Below are 19,666 nucleotides of genomic sequence, written 5' to 3' on the forward strand. Positions count from 1 at the left end.
AATGCATGCATGCACGCTAAGTCACTTCAGTCGTGTTCGACTCTGTGCCACGCCATAGACAGCAGCCCACCTGGCTCCTCTGTCCACAGGATTCTCTAGGCAAGCATTCTGGAGTGGGGTACCATTTCCTTCTCCACTTCCACATCCTAGCTCAATACTTTTTAACCAAAACACACCACCTTAAATATAATAAGCATATTATTACATTGCATAGGATATAGCTTTCAAAACAAAAATCCCTTAAAATACCAACACTCTAAGAATGACTGTACATAATCAGGCCTCTAACTTATTTACTTAATCGGATCATTCCATTTTTAGCACCTAAACACTGATAAATTAGGAAGCAAACTACTAACTTTTGAAAAAAAATCCTTTAATGCACTCCTCTCTAATTAACACAATTTGCATAAACAAGCAAAGTCAAAAGAGCAAAACAAATATCAAAGAAAATATCTGTTATCTTTATAGCATGAACATGATTATGGATAGACAAAAATACAAATAGTTTAAGTTTTGGGTTGTTCAGCAAACTGGGGATATGATGCCAAAAGCCACATAGTTTCTCCATTTTGGGTCCCTGGTACTAGAAGAGTCTGGCAGGCAGGGATCAAGCATCTATTATCTGATGTCCACTTGGCAGACTCTACAAAAACAGTGAGGCCTGGCTGCACAGCAGGACTTAGGTATACAAACTACTACTTAAAGATCCTCTCTGACTCAGAGTGCGGCTGCAACTAACTGCTGAACTAAGTTGTGTGCCTCTGTGTCTTCACTTCGATAATACATGATCTGCCCATGTATTAAGTTAAGAATTAAGAATGCAGTCCCTAAAGCAAACTGATTCAGGTTCTGGCTTGGCCACTTACCATCTTTGACAGGTTACTGCAACTTCCTCATGTCTTAGTTTCTTCTACTGCAAAATGGAGTTAATAACAGTGTCTACTTCCACGGGTTGTTGTAAGATTAAGTAAGTTAATACAGGACGAAGTCTTAGAGCAGTGCCTGGGAAGTAACACTCTATAAATGTTAGCTTCTATTATCATTATTTTAAACAGATGACAAAATTAATCAACTTATACCTGTACTGCACTTAGATGTCCTGAGGAAATTACAGGCCTGAATTTTTTTTTAATCATGTGGCTTAACTACCAGCTGTTTTTTTCTAAACACAGTAAGTACATGGCCAATTATTCTTGTAAAGAACTGATAAAGAACGAACTTACTGTCCACACCGCCACCTAAGACTGACACATTAGCAAAGTTTCAGTTAACTTTTCATCTCAGTACAACCTTAACCAACTCTAAGTTACCTGGATTCACTCACTTCAACTTTCACAATCACTACAAATTCCAAACACAGTAACATAATGGTTATTCTTACAGTGGCCTCCTAACTGCTCTTCACCTCTGTCCCCCATCTCTACCCCCCAACACTGCAGTGATAAAGCTTGTAAAAAGCAGTGATAAAGCTTGTAAAAATCCAAGTCTAAATTCACTCTTCTGCTTAAAACCCGGCAATGACTCTTCATTGTCCTAGGGAGAAGTCCCACCTCCTCAGAGGACCTATTAAGAGGCCTGCTCAATCTAGGGCCATTCCCCCTCTCTGGCTACTCAGGCTATACAGGCCTTCTTTCAAATCCTCACCCTGCCCTTGGGGCCTCCAAGCCTTCCCAGATCGCTCCTGCTATCTGGCATAATCCCCTCTCCCCAGTGCCTCTGACTCCCCTGAGGGGATGAGGTCCCCTCTGATACACCTCCTAGCCCTAATCCTAATCCTCTCTTCTCTGCAGCACAAAAGGAAGCTGCAATAAGACAGTTATTTAAATGGCTGTTTACTGTTGTTCTTGTCCAAAAAATATAAACAAGTAAGACTTGCAAAGACCGTCCCTCTTTTAGTGCTACAACCCAAGTGCTTAAACACACAGTACCTTATATACAGTACCAGCCTGCTAAGTCTCTTCAGTTGTGTCCCACTCTTTGGGACCCCATGGACTGTAGCCCACCAAGCTCCTCTGTTCATGAGATTCTCCAGGGAAAAATACTGGAGTAGGTTGCCATTGTCTACTCCAGGAGTCTTCCCCAACCAGGGATTGAACCCTCATCTCTTATGTCTCCTCCAAAGGCTGGCAGGTTCTTTACCACTTGAGCTACCTGGGAAGCCCTTATACACAGCAGGCATGCACAAGACACCCGAGCTGTCCATGGAGAAAAGTGGTGAGATAAGTGGGAAGGGAAAGCGACTCATTCACAAAGCAAGACTCCTGCAGAATACTGGCTGCATTGTGTCGCGTATCTAAGTTACCATATGCATTACAAGTGACCTCAAAGTAAAAATCTTCTGCTTAAACGTGGGCAAAACAAAGTTAAGACTCAACTTTTCAAAGTAAACTGAAGTTTTTCTACGCATCCTCAGGTGTTATGTGAAACACGAGGAGTTCCACTTCAGTTACCAGTAAGAAGATACACAACCAAATCAAGACTGCTGCCACATTTGGCATGAGCGTCCTCTTGGCAGCCTCTGCGAGGCCAAGAGTTGAGCTGGCCAAGGAAGCATGATTTATCTCCCACATTTAGAAGTGGTCCCTCTACAACAGGAATGCTGTGCTACTAATGGACTTTGAGTTCTAACCTTGTCAAACCAGTACCTCCCCTAAGTGTTCAAGTCACTTAAAAAAAAAAAATGAGAGTTGAATCCTGTGTCACTGACGGAAACAAGTTTAATAAGGCATTACAATCCAATTTGAGATGGAGAAAAAGTTGCTCTTTCGAAAGAAAGGGAGAAAGGAGTCACGCTAACCAGATCTCTCTTACCAAAGAAAGTCATTACTTGGAAAATTGAAAGAAACTGGCCTGCGGATGCTAAGAGACGAAAGGTGGATGACACTGCCGAGAGTAATGACCATCGCTGGGCCTGGAGGGCAGCAGATGCCAACCCAGCGCGGAATATCCCGGTCCGTGCGGAGCACGCAGGTTTGACACACGCCAAACCCCTGCCGTCCGGCTCGTCGCCCTGCCCCTGCCAAAGCAACAAACGCGCAGACCCTCTCAACGCGGTCAAGAGCAGAGCTGCCGCCGCCGATCAGCGCTTCCCGGGGAACGCGCGTCCGGGGCAGATCCAGGTAAGGACGCGGGGGTCTCGGGGTTGACCGTCTGGCCCTTTGTTCGCTGCACAGCCGCGGAGCCCCTGGGCGCCCGCCGCGCCTCCTCCCCCACAGCTCTCGGGCGCCGACAGGCAGGGCGGACTCCGGCGCCCCGGCTCGCCGGCGCCCCCCGCCCTCCCCGCGGCGGGTCAGAGCCCCGCGGCCTCGGCGGCGCGCGGCCCCTCGCCCTCACCTTGTAGACGTCGCCGTAGGTGCCGCTGCCGATGCGCTGAATCAGCTCGAAGTCCTCCTGCGGGTTCCGGCGGGACAGATCGAAGCCGGGGTTCATGGCGGGCCCCGGGTGCCCCCCGCCTCCCTCCCGGCCAGGGGAGGGGGGGCGCTCAGGGGGCCACACGGAGAGTAGGAGCCGCGGCCGGCCCCCGGCTCCCCCCGGCGGTCACAATTGCTCGGCTCCACGCTGCGGCCGCCGCCGCGGACGACAACCCCCGGCCTAACCGTCCCCGCCCCCCGCAGCCCGCCGCGGCGCCGAACCCGGGTCACACCCACACGGAGCGGAGGACGCTCGCAGCCCCTAGCTCGGGGTGAAACTCCAACATGGCTTCCGCCTTGGCCGCTCCTCCCCCTCCCCTTACTCCGGCTCCGCCACCCTCCTCCCCTTTTCCCGGCTCCCGCCCGACTGCGCAGCCGCGATCCCGGAGGGAGCGCTCCCCGGCCCCGCGCGCAGCCCGCCCCTTGCGCGCTCCGGCTCCGCGCGCCTGCCCGGCGCGGGCGGGTGAACGGGCCCTACCGGCCCAAGCGGCCGCGGCTTCCCGTGGCGGCGGACCAGTGTGCGGCCGCCGCCAGCCAGGCCGCGCCGGGAGGCTCGCCTGCCCCCGGGACCGTGGGTGGGCACAGGCCGACAGGAGCGCCTATTCGCTTGTCATTCCCCCAACGATGTTTGACGTCGCCTCCTTAGGCTCCCATCCTGAGCAGGTAGTAGTTTGAATTTGCAGGTAGTGTCTCGAACTTTTTTTTTTTTTTTTTTTTTTGAGACGCAGCCACAAATAGGACACAACCGAATACCACAGACTTTCTGACATTGCTGGCAAAGTGTCCTGAGGAAAGCCCCTGAGAAAAGTGAACTGTACTGACTCCTACCCCCGACACACGACACACGGTCCCGTGGAGTTGACCTGCCGGGGTGCCAAAGAGGACGGGCCAGGAGGGCGGCCAGGGTGGCCTGTGGAGTAGGTAGGCTGTGGGAAACACGCCGAACGCGTGGAGGGCGTGGGAGACAGGCAGAGTCTGGAACTAAAGCAGTGCTTGACCATCACCTTCCCGAGGCATCTGGATTATCACAGATCGGGGAGGGACCAGCAAGCTGTCAAGCAACCTTGCAAAGGAGAGTAGGGTGGAGGGAAAGGTGGAGGGTGGACAAGCTCCGCTCCCACACCTGACATGTCAACACGTGATGATCCAGAAGCTCTATAGTTGAACAACCCAAAGCTCCACCCTGCATAAGACCCAGATTGCAACCATTGCATCCCATGCATGTGGATACCAGCTCCAGCTCTTATTAGCTGTCCAAGAAAACTTGTGGGAATGGAGGGTTAATTTTCTGTTCTCAGGAAACTACCCATTGTGTTAGTCGCTCAGTCCTGTTGACTCTTCGCAATCCCATAGCCTGTAGCCCGCCAGGCTCCTCGGTCCATGGAATTCTCCAGGCACAAATACTGGACTGGATTGCCATGCCCTTCTCCAGAGAATCGTCCTGACTCAGGGATCAAACCTGTATTTCATGTCTCCTGCATTGGCAGGCAGGTTCTTTACCCCCAGTGCCACCTGGGAAGTGCCCACTAGGCATTTCCAACAGCAGTAATCAAGTAGATAGGTGATGGCCTTTTCCGAAGTACCACTTGGGAGTTTTGCTTCAGAAATGCTTTCCTGATACCCTTAGGCACCACACCCTCTGACCATCAATATTCTCTAATACCTCAAGGCTCCCTGAGAAACTAGGTCTTGTCAAACCTGTTAAGGATAAAATTGTTCAGTTGCTCAGTAGTGTCTGACTCTTTGTGACCCCATGGACTGCAGCACACCAGGCTTCCCTGTCCTTTATGATCTCAGAGTTAACTCAAACCCATGTCCATTGCGTCGATGATGCCTTCCAACCATCTCATCCTCTGTTGCCCTTTTCTCCTCCTGACCTCAATCTTTACCAGCATCAAGGTCTTTTCCAGTGAGTCGGCTCTTCACATCAGATGGCCTAAGTAGTTTAGCTTCAGCTTCAGCATCAATCCTTCCAATGAATATTCAGTGTTGATTTCCTTTAGGATTGACTGGTTTGATGTCCTTGCAGTCCAAGGCACTCTCAAGAATCTTTTCCAGCACCACAGTTCAAAAGCATCATTTTTTCAGCTCTCAGACTTCTTTATGGTCCATCTCTCAAATCTGTGCATAACTGCTGGGAACACTGACTATGTGTACGTTAGTTGTTCAGTCATGTCCGACTCTTTGCAACCCCATGGACTGTAGCCTGCCAGGTTCTCTGTCCATGGGATGAAAGACCATATAAGTATCATCAAATAATAGTCAAATGAACTAAACTGCTTCATTTTTATCTTTTCAGCCCTTTGCTTAGAGTAAGATTGCATGTTTACTAAATTCTCAAAGTTGTTTGCTCTGTTGACTAAAAGATGTTGGGAAATGACCATCTCTTCGCCTATACGTGTAGACTTTCAACTGTCTAGTTTTTAATTATTTTAGGCATCAGTACCATGAACATATTATACCATGAACATATTACTTAAATTGCCACTGTATAAATACTTAACACTGGGTTTTCTCCTAGATGGATCCACCCTAAGCCTCTGGTATCTTCAGAATTAAAATACTGACTATAAATTTATGCCATGGCTAAGGACCCTGTTTTGGTGCTGTTTAAGGCACTTGCCCAGAGTGCAAGGCTTTCTTCAGCCTGTCCACTTTTGGAGAATTGTTTGGCTTCTTTAAGCCAAACATGAGGATAATTAGCCCAGGGTTTAGATAAGCATATCTAATAAACTATCCCAAATAGGAACCAGTTCTGCTCTCCTTCTCTGTCTTTTTAATGCTGTAAAGACAAAGTCTCCGGGTTGAATTTGGCAAAAAGAACATTCTAATGGTTTCACTGTTTTCTTTGTGAGGATTATCATCTGTGCAGACAACTTTGTATTTGCATCGCTAATAGACTTCTTTCAAAGGGAAAAGACATTTCGGTAGGGTTGGAACAGTCTTTAAAGTTTTGTTTGTCTCATTTTGGCAGGGCCAAACTAGTCCTTTTGAAAAGACACGGATTTGTATATAAGGGCCTGATTTGCCATGGGAGTTTCAACATAAATAAAAGGACTTTAGCAGTCAACAAAGAATAAAATGTTTTGTTCTTTGAAATACTAATACATATATACAGTCAAAGTTGATTTTTTTTTCTATTCTAACACTTCTCATCTTCGCTAGAAATAACACTAATGATCACACTTTCTTTGAACTAGAGAAATAGCTTCCCTCTTCTATGATTAGAAGCATCCTTAGAAGTCATAAACTGCTTTCAAAGCATCTCTGCCTATTTACTACTGCTTGAATACCTTCATTAAAAGGGAACTTACTGCCTGCAATGCAAGAGATGCGTGTTCAATCCCTGGGTCAGAAAGATCCCTTGGAGAGGGGAATGGCAACCCTCTTCTTGCCTGGAGGATTCCATGGACAGAGGAGCCTGATGGAGTCCAGGGGATCACATAGAGTTGAACACAACTGAGTGACTAACACACATTTACTGCTTCTGAAGCACCCCACTTTATTGTGAGATAGAGGTGGCAAGAATACACAGAAGAACTATACAAAAAAGATCTTCACGACCAAGGTAATCACAATGGTGTGATCACTCACCTAGAGCCAGACATCCTGGAATGTGAAGTCAAGTGGGCCTTAGAAAGCATCACTACGAACAAAGCTAGTGGAGGTGATGGAATTCCAGTTGACCTATTTCAAATCCTGAAAGATGATGCTGTGAAAGTGCTGCACTCAATATGCCAGCAAATTTGGAAAACTCAGCAGTGGCCTCAGGATGGAAAAGGTCAGTTTTCATTCCAATCCCAAAGAAAGGCAATGCCAAAGAATGCTCAAATTACCGCACAATTGCACTCATCTCACACGCTAGTAAAGTAATGCTCAAAATTCTCCAAGCCAGGCTTTAGCAATACGTGAACTGTGAACTCCCTGATGTTCAATCTGGTTTTAGAAAAGGCAGAGGAACCAGACATCAAATGGCCAACATCTGCTGGATCATCAAAAAAGCAAGAGAGTTCCAGAAAAACATCTATTTCTGCTTTCTTGACTATGCCAAAGCCTTTGACTGTGGGGATCACAATAAACTGTGGAAAATTGTGAAAGAGATGGGAATACCAGACCACCTGACCTGCCTCTTGAGAAACCTATATGCAGGTCAGGAAGGAACAGTTAGAACTGGACATGGAACAACAGACTGGTTCCAAGTAAAAAAAGGAGTACATCAAGGCTGTATATTGTCACCCTGCTTATTTAACTCACATACAGAATACATCATGAGAAGCGCTGGGCTGGAAGAAGCACAAGGTGGAATCAAGATTGCTGGGAGAAATATCAATAACCTCAGATATGCAGATGACAGCACCCTTATGGCAGAAAGTGAAGAGGAACTAAAAAGCCTCTTGATGAAAGTGAAAGTGAAGAGTGAAAAAGTTGGCTTCAAGCTCAACGTTCAGAAAACAAAGATCATGGCATCTGGTCCCATCACTTCATGGAAAATAGATGGGGAAACAGTGGAAACAGTGTCAGACTTTATTTTGGGGGGGCTCCAAAATCACTGCAGATGGTGATTGCAGCCATGAAATTAAAAGATGCTTACTCTTTGGAAGAAAACTTATGACCAACCTAGATAGCATATTGAAAAGCAGAGACATTACTTTGCCAACAAAGGTCCATTTAGTCAAGGCTATGGTTTTTCCAATAGTAGTCATATATGGATGTGAGAATTGGACTGTGAAGAAAGCTGAGCACCGAAGAATAGATGCTTTTGAACTGTGGTGTTGGAGAAGACTCTTGAGAGTCCCTTGGACTGCAAGGAGATCCAACCAGTCCATTCTGAAGGAGATCAGCCTTGGGATTTCTTTGGAAGGAATGATGCTAAAGCTGAAATTCCAGTCCTTTGGCCACCTCATGCGAAGAGTTGACTCATTGGAAAAGACTTTGATGCTGGGAGGGATTGGGGGCAGGAGGAGAAGGGGACGACAGAGGATGAGATGGCTGGATGGCATCACTGACTCAATGGACGTGAGTCTGAGTGAACTCTGGGAGTTGGTGATGGACAGGGAGGCCTGGCGTGCTGCGATTCATGGGGTCGCAAAGAGTCAGACACAACTGAGCGACTAAACTGAACTGTTAGTAAATAATCATATAACAATAATAGAAAAAAACAATATCTAACATTACCAAGTACTTACAAGGTGCCAGGCCCTGAGCCAAGTTCTTTCCATGTATTATCTCATTTGAATCTCACAGCTTGAAGACATAGATATTATTATCTCCATTTTTTGTTGCACAGACAGTAAACTGCTCAAGGTAACAGAGAAAGCTGAAATTTGACTACATGTAGTACTACCCATGGAGAAGGCAATGGTACCCCACTCCACTACTCTTGCCTGGAAAATCCCATGGACGGAGGAGCCTGGTGGGCTGCAGTCCATGGGGTCGCTAAAAGTCAGATACAATTGAGCAACTTCACTTTCACTTTTCACTTTCATGCATTGGAGAAGGAAATGGCAACCCACTCCAGTGTTCTAGCCTGGAGAATCCCAGGGATAGTAGAGCCTGGTGGGCTGCCATCTATGGGGTCGCACAGAGTCGGACACGACTAAAGTGACTTAGCAGCAGCAGCAGCAGCAGCTGCAGTACTACAAAAAGGCCAGGCTCTTAGTCACTAGTTTGTAGTTAAACTATACTTTAAAAATTTTCTCTCATGCTTAGCCAGAATCTACCTGCCTGTTACCCATTTAGAGTCGGTGGTTGTTAGATTCTAGTGGCATAGAGTACAAAAAAAAAGCCGTGGTGACTGCCCTCAAGGAATTTGCAGTATCCAAAACAGTGTGAGAAAGGACATAAGTGTTGACCAGAAGATGTAAGAATGATGCTAAAGCTAAATTTTGAAAACTACATCAGAGTTTGCCAGACGCGGGGGGGGAAATGGTACACTCCAAGCTGGCCATTTAGCCCCAGGCCTTTAAAGCACCCATCCATGTAAGCATCACACAGTAGGAAGCACATGAAGGCTAAGAGGGACTGTAGCAGTTGCTGCCATATCCAGACCACCCTTCTGTTAGCCTGTCCCTCATGGATCTGTGGCTTAGAAATTCTTTGGTCTCCACACCAGCTTTCAGTTTTATCCTCAGGACCTGTAGTCTAATAACTCATTGTCAATGAATCTGATAACTCGTTGTCTAATAACTCTCTAATAACCACCGTTCACATTTTCAGTACACCACCAGCTCAGGGAAAGGAATGCTGAGGCAACCTTAACTCAGAAAAGACTCAATACAACCAAGCCATCCATGGGAGAGGAGAATCAGACCCAGACATGTCTGTGAAACAATGTGGGAGAACATTGCAGGAGATTATATAGCTTAGCCTAGCACAGCTCTGAGCCTGGTTACTAGGGTTCAAATCTTATCTCGCTGTCCTTGCTGAACAACCTTGGGAAGTTATTTCAAACAGGAGCAATTATGAAGAGTCGAAAAGAAAATAACATGTAAAAGTCACTAGTGCCTGGCACCATAGTAATCCCACAAAGTATTAATTACTGTTGTTTTGAGTATATTTTAGAATGTTTTAAAGGGGAACAGTCATGAGGATCCAGTCCCATCACTTCATGGCAAATAGATGGGGAAATAATGGAAACAATGAGAGACTTTATTTTGGAGGCTCCAAAATCACTGCAGATGATGAGTGCAGCCATGAAATCAAAAGACGCTTGCTCCTTGGAAGAAAGGCTATGACCAACCTAGACAGCATATTGAAAAGCAGAGACATTACTTTGCCAACAAAGGTCCGTCTAGTCAAAGCTATGTTTTTTGCAGTAGTCATGTATGGATGTGAGAGTTGGACTATAAAGAAAGCTGAGCACTGAAGAATTGATGCTTTTGAACTGTGGTGTTGGAGAAGACTCTTGAGAGTCCCTTGGACTGCAAGGAGATCCAACCAGTCCATCCTAAAGGAAATCAGTCCTGAATATTCATTGGAAGGACTGATGCTGAAGCTGAAACTTCAATACTTTGGCCACCTGATGTGAAGAACTGACTCAATTTGAAAAGATCCTGATGCTGGGAAAGATTGAAGGCAGGAGGAGAAGGGGACAACAGGATGAGATGGTTGGATGGCATCATTGACTTGATGGACATGAGGTTGAATAAGCTCCAGGAGTTGGTGATGGACAGGGAAGCCTGGCATGCTGCAGTCCATGGGGTCACAAATATTCGGACATGACTGAGCAACTGAACTGAACTGAACTGAGTCATGAAGATGGAGATGGAGATATGATTTAGGAAGCAAGTGCAATAACAGAACATGAATTATGGCCAGAGATGTCTAGGATGGAGAAAAGGGAAGGAAACCAGGAAGTAATTGAAAGATGGAACTGACAGATTTGGAGAGGTGAGGGAGCAGGCAGAGACATGAGTGACAAGCAGGTGCCTGACCTAGACAATTGGGAAGGTCCCCAAAAGGTGATAGCATTTGTCATAAGAGAAACTGGGGTTATTTGCTGGAGAGTTTTAACACTGGATCAAAGGAATGATTCTGTTTGTATCTGTTAAATTTGATGTGCTCAAATAGAAATGTGAAATAAGTGATAACTTTTACATTTATCACTAATAAAAATTACAGTTGAAACAGAAAAAACTAGGAGACTAATTTTAAAATTTTGGGGAGCTGTAGTTCAGAAATGTTTGTTGAGCATCTGTTAGGTGTCAAACATACATGAAGTTCTGACAATGAAATAGGTCCCTAAACTCAAATTGAGGCTAAAGAGAAGTTCTCAAAGTACTGAGGTGCAGAGAAGCAAAGCAAGAAGGAAATGTTAGATGCCACTCAGACTAATAATTTGATTCTTTTTCAACCTATATATATTTTTACTTTCTTTAAATAAATATTTTAATTTTTTTTTAAGATAGTAAATGAGTATTTTTAAAAGCAGTATTTTTACTCAGCATTTACTCACAGGGCAAGTGGAGCCCTGCCTGGAAGTAGGTGGAGATGGAAGTCCTCAGGTGTCAGCTTTCAGCTTCCACTCTGTTATTCTGAGCAATTCACCTCTGGTCTCAGATTTGCACACCTCCTAGCACAGTGTTTCTCAATGGAGGTTTCATCAGCATTTTGAATAGGACAGTTCTTCCTTGTGTGGGACTGTCCCCAAGCATTATGACGTCCCTGCCCTGCACCAATACTGCCCCCAGCCATACTGACATTAACAGTAACATTTCCAAATGCCTAGGGCTGGGCTGGAGGGTGTGGATAGTGACTGAATTGAAAATGTTTGCTTAGCATGTCCCTTAGGAGAACTATCACCCACACCAAACTATTTACCATGGAATTCCTTCCTATATCATAGTACATTCCCTGAGAGAAGTCCTAATATGTACTGTCTCTCTTATTACGTTTCCAATATTTAGCACCCAAGTGATGTTTCACAGCTCTCTGTAGATCCACAAGCAAGATTCTATCTCCCCTTTATTATATAGTTCCTGGGTTCATGTAAGAGGGCACTGAATCTAGTCTTTGCTGGTTATGAACCTCTTCACAGAGGAAGGAACCTCTAAGCTGAGACTTAAATGATGAGTAGAGAATTAGCCAGGCAAGAAAGTAAACTCCATACTGAGAGTAGAAAGACTACTCTCAAAGAAATGAAAGTAATTCTGTGACTACTAGATAAGGTTAGAGTGGTAAACAGGGATCATCCATTAAGAGGCATGTAAGTTGTGATAAATAATTTGGATTTTTATTGAGAACCCAAGGGGGCTAGTGATGGGTTATCAGCTCAGGAGTGGCATAATCTTATTTATGACTTAGACATATGCCAGTGTCTGCAGGTGGTGAGTAACTGAAGGCAGGGGGCAGAACTGGAGATGAGATGGGAGAACGCGGAGCAGAGTTTGCTCTGAGGTCTTCGTCGGCCTCTCTGAGCCTTCCTCAGAGCTGCTCTGCAGTCTGTCTCGTCCCTCGCACTCTTGCTCCTAGTCCTCTTTATACTTCACAGGTGTTTCCACACGTAAGTCTCTTGCCCTTCTAATTCAGCTTTACTATCTGTGGAACTAGGACAATTCATATTAACAAAGCAAAGAAGGAGGGAGTTTTAAAAAGAAGATGATCAAGTGTGCTAAACGCCAAAGAGAGACTGAGGGGACAGAAGAGTGTTATTAGATTTATCATCACGGAGGTTAGTGCTGACCTAAGTATTGGCATTCATGGCTCCTCTTCTGCCAGAGTGTCCCCTCTTAATTATATTCTCTTAGATCCCCTTCAGCCTTTCTCATACAGCATGATCTTCATACATTTCATCTGGACCCCTCTCATATGGACACATATTGTATATTCATATAGTTCTAAATTTTGGTGCTAAGCATTGAGCTAGCTCAGTATTCCACATGTAGTCTGGTCAGTGTTGACTACTGGAAGACTATAAGTACCTATTATGTCAACACTATCATGGCCTAAACTTTGATTCAGTTTCTTATAGTTCCAACAAATTTAGGGCCATTGTGCTACCCAACTCCAGGGGATCAGATTATAATCTGCAATCATGTAATTCTCAACTCCAACTGGCCTCTAGGTCCTGATCTTGAAACATCTCCAAAAAAACACTTGCTCACCTCTGAATCAGATCATCAGAGGTGTTCTTGAATGCCCATTGCCATGAAGTGCCAGGGACAAGAAACTTAATCTCATAAATCCTACTGTAAAGTCCCTGCCAAAAGTTTATCAGATCAGATAGCATCTTCTCATCACCAAAGAGATATAACACACCAACAAAACCAGGCACAGAGTACCACTACTCAATGTTGCTACCAGCAGAGATCTGGCAAAGAAAAACAAGACAAGAACTTTGTTTAGATAGAGAAGTTCTTCCTATCTTCTTGAGAAGCCAGGATTTCAAGGGGGTGCGCTTGGGCCTGCTCTGTAGGTAATTGATATCTTTTTAGACCCAACTAATCCTTGATGGGTGCAGGCTATGGAAAAAATAGACAAAATATTAAAGGATTGTCAGGAAGGGCAGGCTGATTGCAGGCTGGGTGAGAGACAGAGATGCTAAGATAATCTTATGGATAAAACTCCTAATTATATTCACCTTTTGTCCCCTGGTAGATGAGAGCACAGTGTTTCCCTGGTTCCCTTTCATAACGTCTAGCCATCAGTTAAAGGCTATTGCCTTGTCCTCTAGTTCCCAAGTACAGAGTGAGGCAACTGTTGGGCCAGATGCAGCTGAACCGGAACAAATGCAATTACATACAGAGTTTTTCCAGGGTAGATGGCCCAGAGTGCCATCCTGTTGGCCTTTTCTTTAGAAACTTTATTCTAGTTGCTATTATTCCCTTAGGAGGACTCCAAACCTTACTATCAACAAAGCCTGTAGCAAAGCAATCTGCTTATAGATCTAAAAAGTTCATCACCTTGGAGGGAAAAAATCCACTAATTTGGTTCAAACCTGGACTGGAGTTTTTTTTTTTATCAAAACAAACAAAAAATAGCCAAAACAAAAACAAAGCAAATCAGAAATAAAAGCTCAGTTAAATAATTCAAATAAAATGCTAGGAGTTTTTCATTATTCCTTACCCTCTGCTCATTGCTCAAGGCAGCTGTGAAGGTAACTCATTTCTCAAACTGACCCAGATCTCTGCCTCAGGAAATAGAACCTGCAGGACCTGAGCTCATGGTAAAGCCCAACCGGATCAAGACCACTTCTCAGCTGCTGCTGCTGCTGCTAAGTCGCTTCAGTCGTGTCCGACTCTGTGCGACCCCATAGACGGCAGCCTACCAGGCTCCCCCGTCCCTGGGATTCTCCAGGCAAGAACACTGGAGTGGGTTGCCATTTCCTTCTCCGCCTCTTGTCAGCATTAGAGCCAAAGCTTCAGCCTGGAATCTGATCATCTGGATTACTTAAAGATACTTTAAAAATCTTTTTATGTTTAAATTAAGACTCATCTGGTAATACCAACTTTCCCAGCTGAGCATCTGATACCATCAGAAATAGTTTAAACACGTGTTGGTGAAATGATTGTTCTCATCATAAAAGGAACAAAAGGAAGGAAACTCATGAAAAGTTCCTGGCTGCTTTGTATTTTATTTACAAAAGGCTAAGCTCTTCTATAAAATTTATGAATGGTCATTTTCAAGTGTAAGTGTAGAGCCATACAGGCATTCTATCTTTGTCTCAATACCAACATCAGCTGGGCATCAATATCTGAAAATGTTGTAGGAACTTTTAATACCTAAAAGTATAACACTCTTACATTGCTGATGTGAATATTTAGGGCTAACCTGTCACCTAAAGACAGCCCTCTTTGATCCTTCCAAATAAATCCAAAATACCATGTCCGCAAATCTGAGCACAGTCTGTTTTTTGCTATGGGATGCAAGCCTCTTAATTAGTCTCTCTGGCCCCATTCTCTTCTAACAATACCACACCTGGCTAAGAAGCAGGCTTCTTAAAATGCCAGCAATGAAAATATGGAAGTCCTGGGAGGAAGCTAAATTTGGAATGAATATGAACTCACTTTTAGGCTTATTAAGTTTGAGAAGATAAAAAGGGCATTAAGGAGAAGCCATTGCAAAGATAGTGACAGTTGTAGAAAGTACAAGAGGAAGTGAGATCATCATGTGTAAATTTGAGTCCTACAAATAAAGAGTAGAATCATGAGATCTCTAAGTTATTTTCTCAGTCTGAGAGTGTAGAACAATGGTGAGCAATTTTTTTTTTTTTAATGAAGGCCACTTAAAAAGAGCAGAAAATGTTTCTGGACCTCTTTTTTTTTTTAAAGAAAAAAAACATTTACAACGAAAAGAATGTTACTTCCATATGAAGAATTTATACTGTGGGATGATTTATTAGGATATGAGTATGTATTCATTCTTCCTCAGGCAGTGTTTTCCAGCCTTTCTTTGCCTGATATATTTGTGACATGAAGTTTAGAGACAGAATGGTTGGAGACAAGAAGACAAGGGGAATAATTCAGCCAGAAAGGGCTGAATCAACCTTTCAGATGTTGAAAGAAAGAGAGAAGGGAGAAAATAACCAAAAGCTCAGTTAACTGGTTCCTAACCCTTATGGCAGAAAGTGAAGAGGAACTAAAAAGCCTCTTGATGAAAGTGAAAGTGGAGAGTGAAAAAGTTGGCTTAAAGCTCAACATTCAGAAAACGAAGATCATGGCATCCAGTTCCATCACTTCATGGGAAATAGATGGGGAAACAGTGTCAGACTTTATTGTCAGACTTTATTTTTGGGGGCTCCAAAATCACTGCAGATGGTGACTGCAGCCATGATATTAAAAGACGCTTACTCCTTGGAAGAAAAGTTATGACCAACCTAGATAGCATATTCAAAAGCAGAGACGTTACTTTGCCGACTAAGGTCCATCTGGTCAAGGCTGTGGTTTATCCAGCAGTCATGTATGGATGTGAGAGTTGGACTGTGAAGAAGGCTGAGCACTGAAAAATTGATGCTTTTGAACTGTGGTGTTGGAGAAGACCCTTGAGAGTCTCTTGGACTGCAAGGAGATCCAACCAGTCCATTCTGAAGGAGATCAGCCCTGGATTTCTTTGGAAGGAATGATGCTAAAGCTGAAACTCCAGTACTTTGGCCACCTCATGCAAAGAGTTGACTCATTGGAAAAGACTCTGATGCTGGGAGGGATTGGGGACAAGAGGAGAAGGGGACGACAGAGGATGAGATGGCTGGATGGCATCACCGACTCGATGGACATGAGTTTGAGTGAACTCCGGGAGTTGGTGATGGACAGGGAGGCCTGGCGTGCTGCGATTCATGGGGTCGCGAAGAGTCGGACACGGCTGAGTGACTGAACTGAACTGAACTGAGAGAAAGTTTGGAGGTTTGTGTTTAAGGCCTAAAGAGAATAGAATGGACCTCAAGTGTCAGTCTGTAACCATGAATGGGTTCCTTATAGGTGCTCTTTGAGAGCTGCAAGTAATGATTAGAATACCTTTCTAAGATTATGATGTATCTTTATATGTGATCCTAAGAAGAGTCTGAGGTAGGTGGGATCCCAGAATAAATTAAGGTTATGAGAAGAATGTCAATGAGAAATTTGCCAACAGTTTTGAATTTTGCTAAAATATTATCTGGTCCTATGTAAGAAGTCATGACACAGAAGCAGCTTTCAAAGCTGTTATAACTTAATTTCCATTGCTTTTTAGCATTTATAAATGTTTTCATATTTATATCTCATTTTATCTTTGGAATCACTCCTTCATTTATTATTGTCCCCAGTTTAGAAATGAGGAAATTGAAACTTAGTGGGATGAAAATCAGAAACAGATCCAGGGTTTATAATTAATTTCGGTCAGGGGAGTATTTACTGAGCTTTGATGACTGAACTTCAGGTTATATTAGATGTTGGTTGTATTATGAGTAAAATGTGCACCCAGCCCTTGACCACTCAGCCCGTCCTTTCTCCAGTTCTCTCCCAGAGCTTTGCTGTCCCCTCTGAGCTCAGGCTGGGCTGGTTCATGGTGCAGTCCACAGCTGAGCATCACCTACACAAAGCGCTTACAGGTTGCAGTTTACAGGAAGAATTGACTCCAGGGTACCTGGCAGTTCCATGCCTCTGCTGCAGTCGTCAGAGTTGCAAAGGTAAAGAAGAAATGGGGAATCTTGTACACGGTGGGGAGGAGAATAAATGGGTACAACCCCGTTGGAAGGACATGTTTCATTATCAAAGCTAAAGATGCCTTTACAGTCTTACAATGTAACAATTCCACTTCCCCATGTATACAAGAAACTCTCCCTCAAGTGGTAAGGAGAAGTCTAAATGAATGTTCACTGAAGCATTGTCTATAGTAGGAAAATAATTGGAAGCAACCTAAATATTCATCAACCTGAGAATGGATAAGTAAATTTGTGTATGATCACACAGTAGAATATAATATTATAGTTAAAGTAAATGAACTAAAACTGGAATTAGAATATGCATAAATCTCAACTAATGGAATACTGAGTGAAAAAAAGTGACAGAAGATAAAGTATGCTACCATTGACATGAATGTTAAATGCATCAAACGATACTGCATATTTCCATTTGTAATAGCATTTTAAAATATTCGTGGTAATGATAAACTCTGAATTCAGGATAGTTGTTACCTCTGCTGAGAAGGCAAGATAATGACAGAGTATGCAGAAGCCATTAGCCAAATCTGTGTTTCTTTTAAAAGAAAAAAAGCAAAAAATGTGGATCTAAAGTAAATATGACAAAAAGTAAATATGTGACAAAGCTGGGTGGGAAAGACAAAAGAGTTCGTTATATTATTTTTCTATACTCTGTTATATTCTATGTTTGGAATATTCCATTTAAAAGTATCTCTGGGCCATGGGCCTTGGAGATCTGGGATTCTCTTGTGTTTTTTACTTCTGGGCAGATTTGTTTCTTTTACTTTTCTCATGCTGGAATTCCATCCATTCTTTGATATCTAGCTCAAGTCTCACTACCTTATTGAGAATTTCTGTGACCAGTCTTATCAGTTCAAACTATGCTTCCCCTTTTCGAAACCATGATAGATCTGTCAGGTCAGTTTGTTTTTTTCCCTCAGTTCTTGTCTCATTGCAACAAAAATTCGGAACAATGGACTAAAGGGTTTAACATAACAGAAAAATTAAAGCTCAGTTCAGCGCAAGCAGACAGATCTTTTATTAGACAGACACTCCCAAGGCATGGGAGCAGGCTGACCCCAAAGGAGTCATCCCGTTTCCTCTTGGCTTTCCTCTTCTTTATACTTCCTGTCTCCTCCTCTTGGTTATGCCCTGTGCTAAATAAAAAATCCACCTGTAATGTGGGAGACCTGGGTTCGATCCCTGGGTTGGGAAGATACCCTGGAGAAGGGAAAGGCACAGTATTCTGGTCTAGGGAATTCCATGGGATTACAGAGTTGGACATGACTGAGGGATTTTCACTTGCACTTTCACTATGCAAAATAGGGCCTGTACCCACCACCAATCAATGAAAGGAACCGTAAATAGGCATACAGTCAAGGCTGATTGACAGTTGCAAGCTATATAACAGCGGGCTCTGTTGTATATGTCTTCCCATAATTCAGTCTGTTATAATCAGATGTATATATGTATAGAATATTTATGAACCCTTAATGGGCTCCTGGCTGCTTAAGATTACTTGAAGAAGCCCCTGTGATTGGTTTGTATCCACTGTGTGCATGTGCAGGAGTTGGAAGAGTCTCTGTGGTTATTTTTGTAGCATATCTGTGAGCTCTCCTGGGTGTGTCTGGGATGGGGTTTAGAGATGAGCTTGCATCCCTTTCAGCCAGGCCACCCCTTATTGCTCATCCCTAGCTTCCTGCCTAATAGATCTATAAAGTTCTCTTGTACACTATGTATTTATGACCAAATTCTTTCATATTGTTATTTAAATATATATTGCCTTGCATTAATGTTTGGCTTTACTGTACATGAACCTTGTTTTTCCAATTATATTGTAAGAGAATTAAGAGCAGGGACAATGTCTTTAATGTGTTTTATTCTTCCCCAATGCCCAGTGGAGCCTAACCAGATACTTATTAAAGAAAAGTGGTTTATGAACCAATAATTATAACCCTTCCTACAAAACCTGTACATAGAAAGTTGAAAACACTAGTTTGAGCTACATTTGCTGTTATTCTCCAAGAGAGAGAATACTAATGAGCTGTGAAATGACGAAAAATTAGGCAGCAGAAGGGAAAAGAAAAAATAACGGGTTTGTATATTACACATTCTTAATAATCGGCTCTTGAATTATTAAGTGTGGGTTATCTCTTATGGGGAAAGGCAGATTTAAAAAATTCATTTCATGACTATTGAACTGCTTCATAGTTATTTCCAGTTTTCAGACAATCGTAGGCCAAACTTACAAATTATTTTGGAAAAACATTTCCTCTCTTGATATGCTGCATACAAATACACCTTGTTTTTTTTAGTGTTTATTAGACAAGACCTGGGAATGGTGGTCCAGTGAAGCTAAAAAACAAAAAATGTTGCACCTGTGAAATCAGAAAAGGATTTTGGAGGAAAAGAAGTTACTTTGAGTTCAATTTACCTGTAGTCCGTCTTGTAAAAACTGCTTGGTACTTGAGGCAGTCACCTCACCCAATGCCTCAGAGTAAAAGAATGAATGAAAGCTGATGAACACAGGAAATGGTAAGAGGTCTGGACTGCATTGTTTCTTCTCAGAATGAAAAGTCAGTTATCACAGACTGAAATAAATTTAGGAATCAGTGTGCTTACTTTTAGCAAAAGTAGTAGCTGG

General features: G+C 43.5%; 1 protein-coding gene and 1 long non-coding RNA gene across 5 annotated transcripts in view; one reads left to right on the plus strand and one right to left on the minus strand.

Annotated features, from left to right (window-relative positions):
* MAP4K3 (mitogen-activated protein kinase kinase kinase kinase 3) overlaps nucleotides 1–3,726 on the minus strand; it is a 184,293-nt gene extending 180,567 nt beyond the window's left edge. For 3 of the 4 annotated variants that reach the window (XM_040224687.1, XM_040224685.1, XM_040224686.1), the window contains exon 1: nucleotides 3,337–3,707. In XM_040224687.1, coding sequence (XP_040080621.1) covers nucleotides 3,337–3,432 — 96 coding nt within the window. In that variant the 5' untranslated portion in view covers nucleotides 3,433–3,707. Of the gene's footprint in view, nucleotides 1–3,336 lie in introns of all 4 variants that reach the window. The other variant, XM_040224684.1, reaches the window with a different exon arrangement.
* Nucleotides 939–14,744, plus strand: LOC120851700. Its single transcript, XR_005718391.1, has 2 exons — nucleotides 939–3,122; nucleotides 14,047–14,744. It is a non-coding gene; the product is annotated as an uncharacterized LOC120851700 (long non-coding RNA).
* Nucleotides 14,745–19,666: the final 4,922 nt, after the last annotated feature.

This window comes from Oryx dammah, unplaced genomic scaffold, assembly GCF_014754425.2.
Source record: "Oryx dammah isolate SB20612 unplaced genomic scaffold, SCBI_Odam_1.1 HiC_scaffold_25, whole genome shotgun sequence".
In the NCBI taxonomy this organism is placed as follows: domain Eukaryota; kingdom Metazoa; phylum Chordata; class Mammalia; order Artiodactyla; family Bovidae; genus Oryx; species Oryx dammah.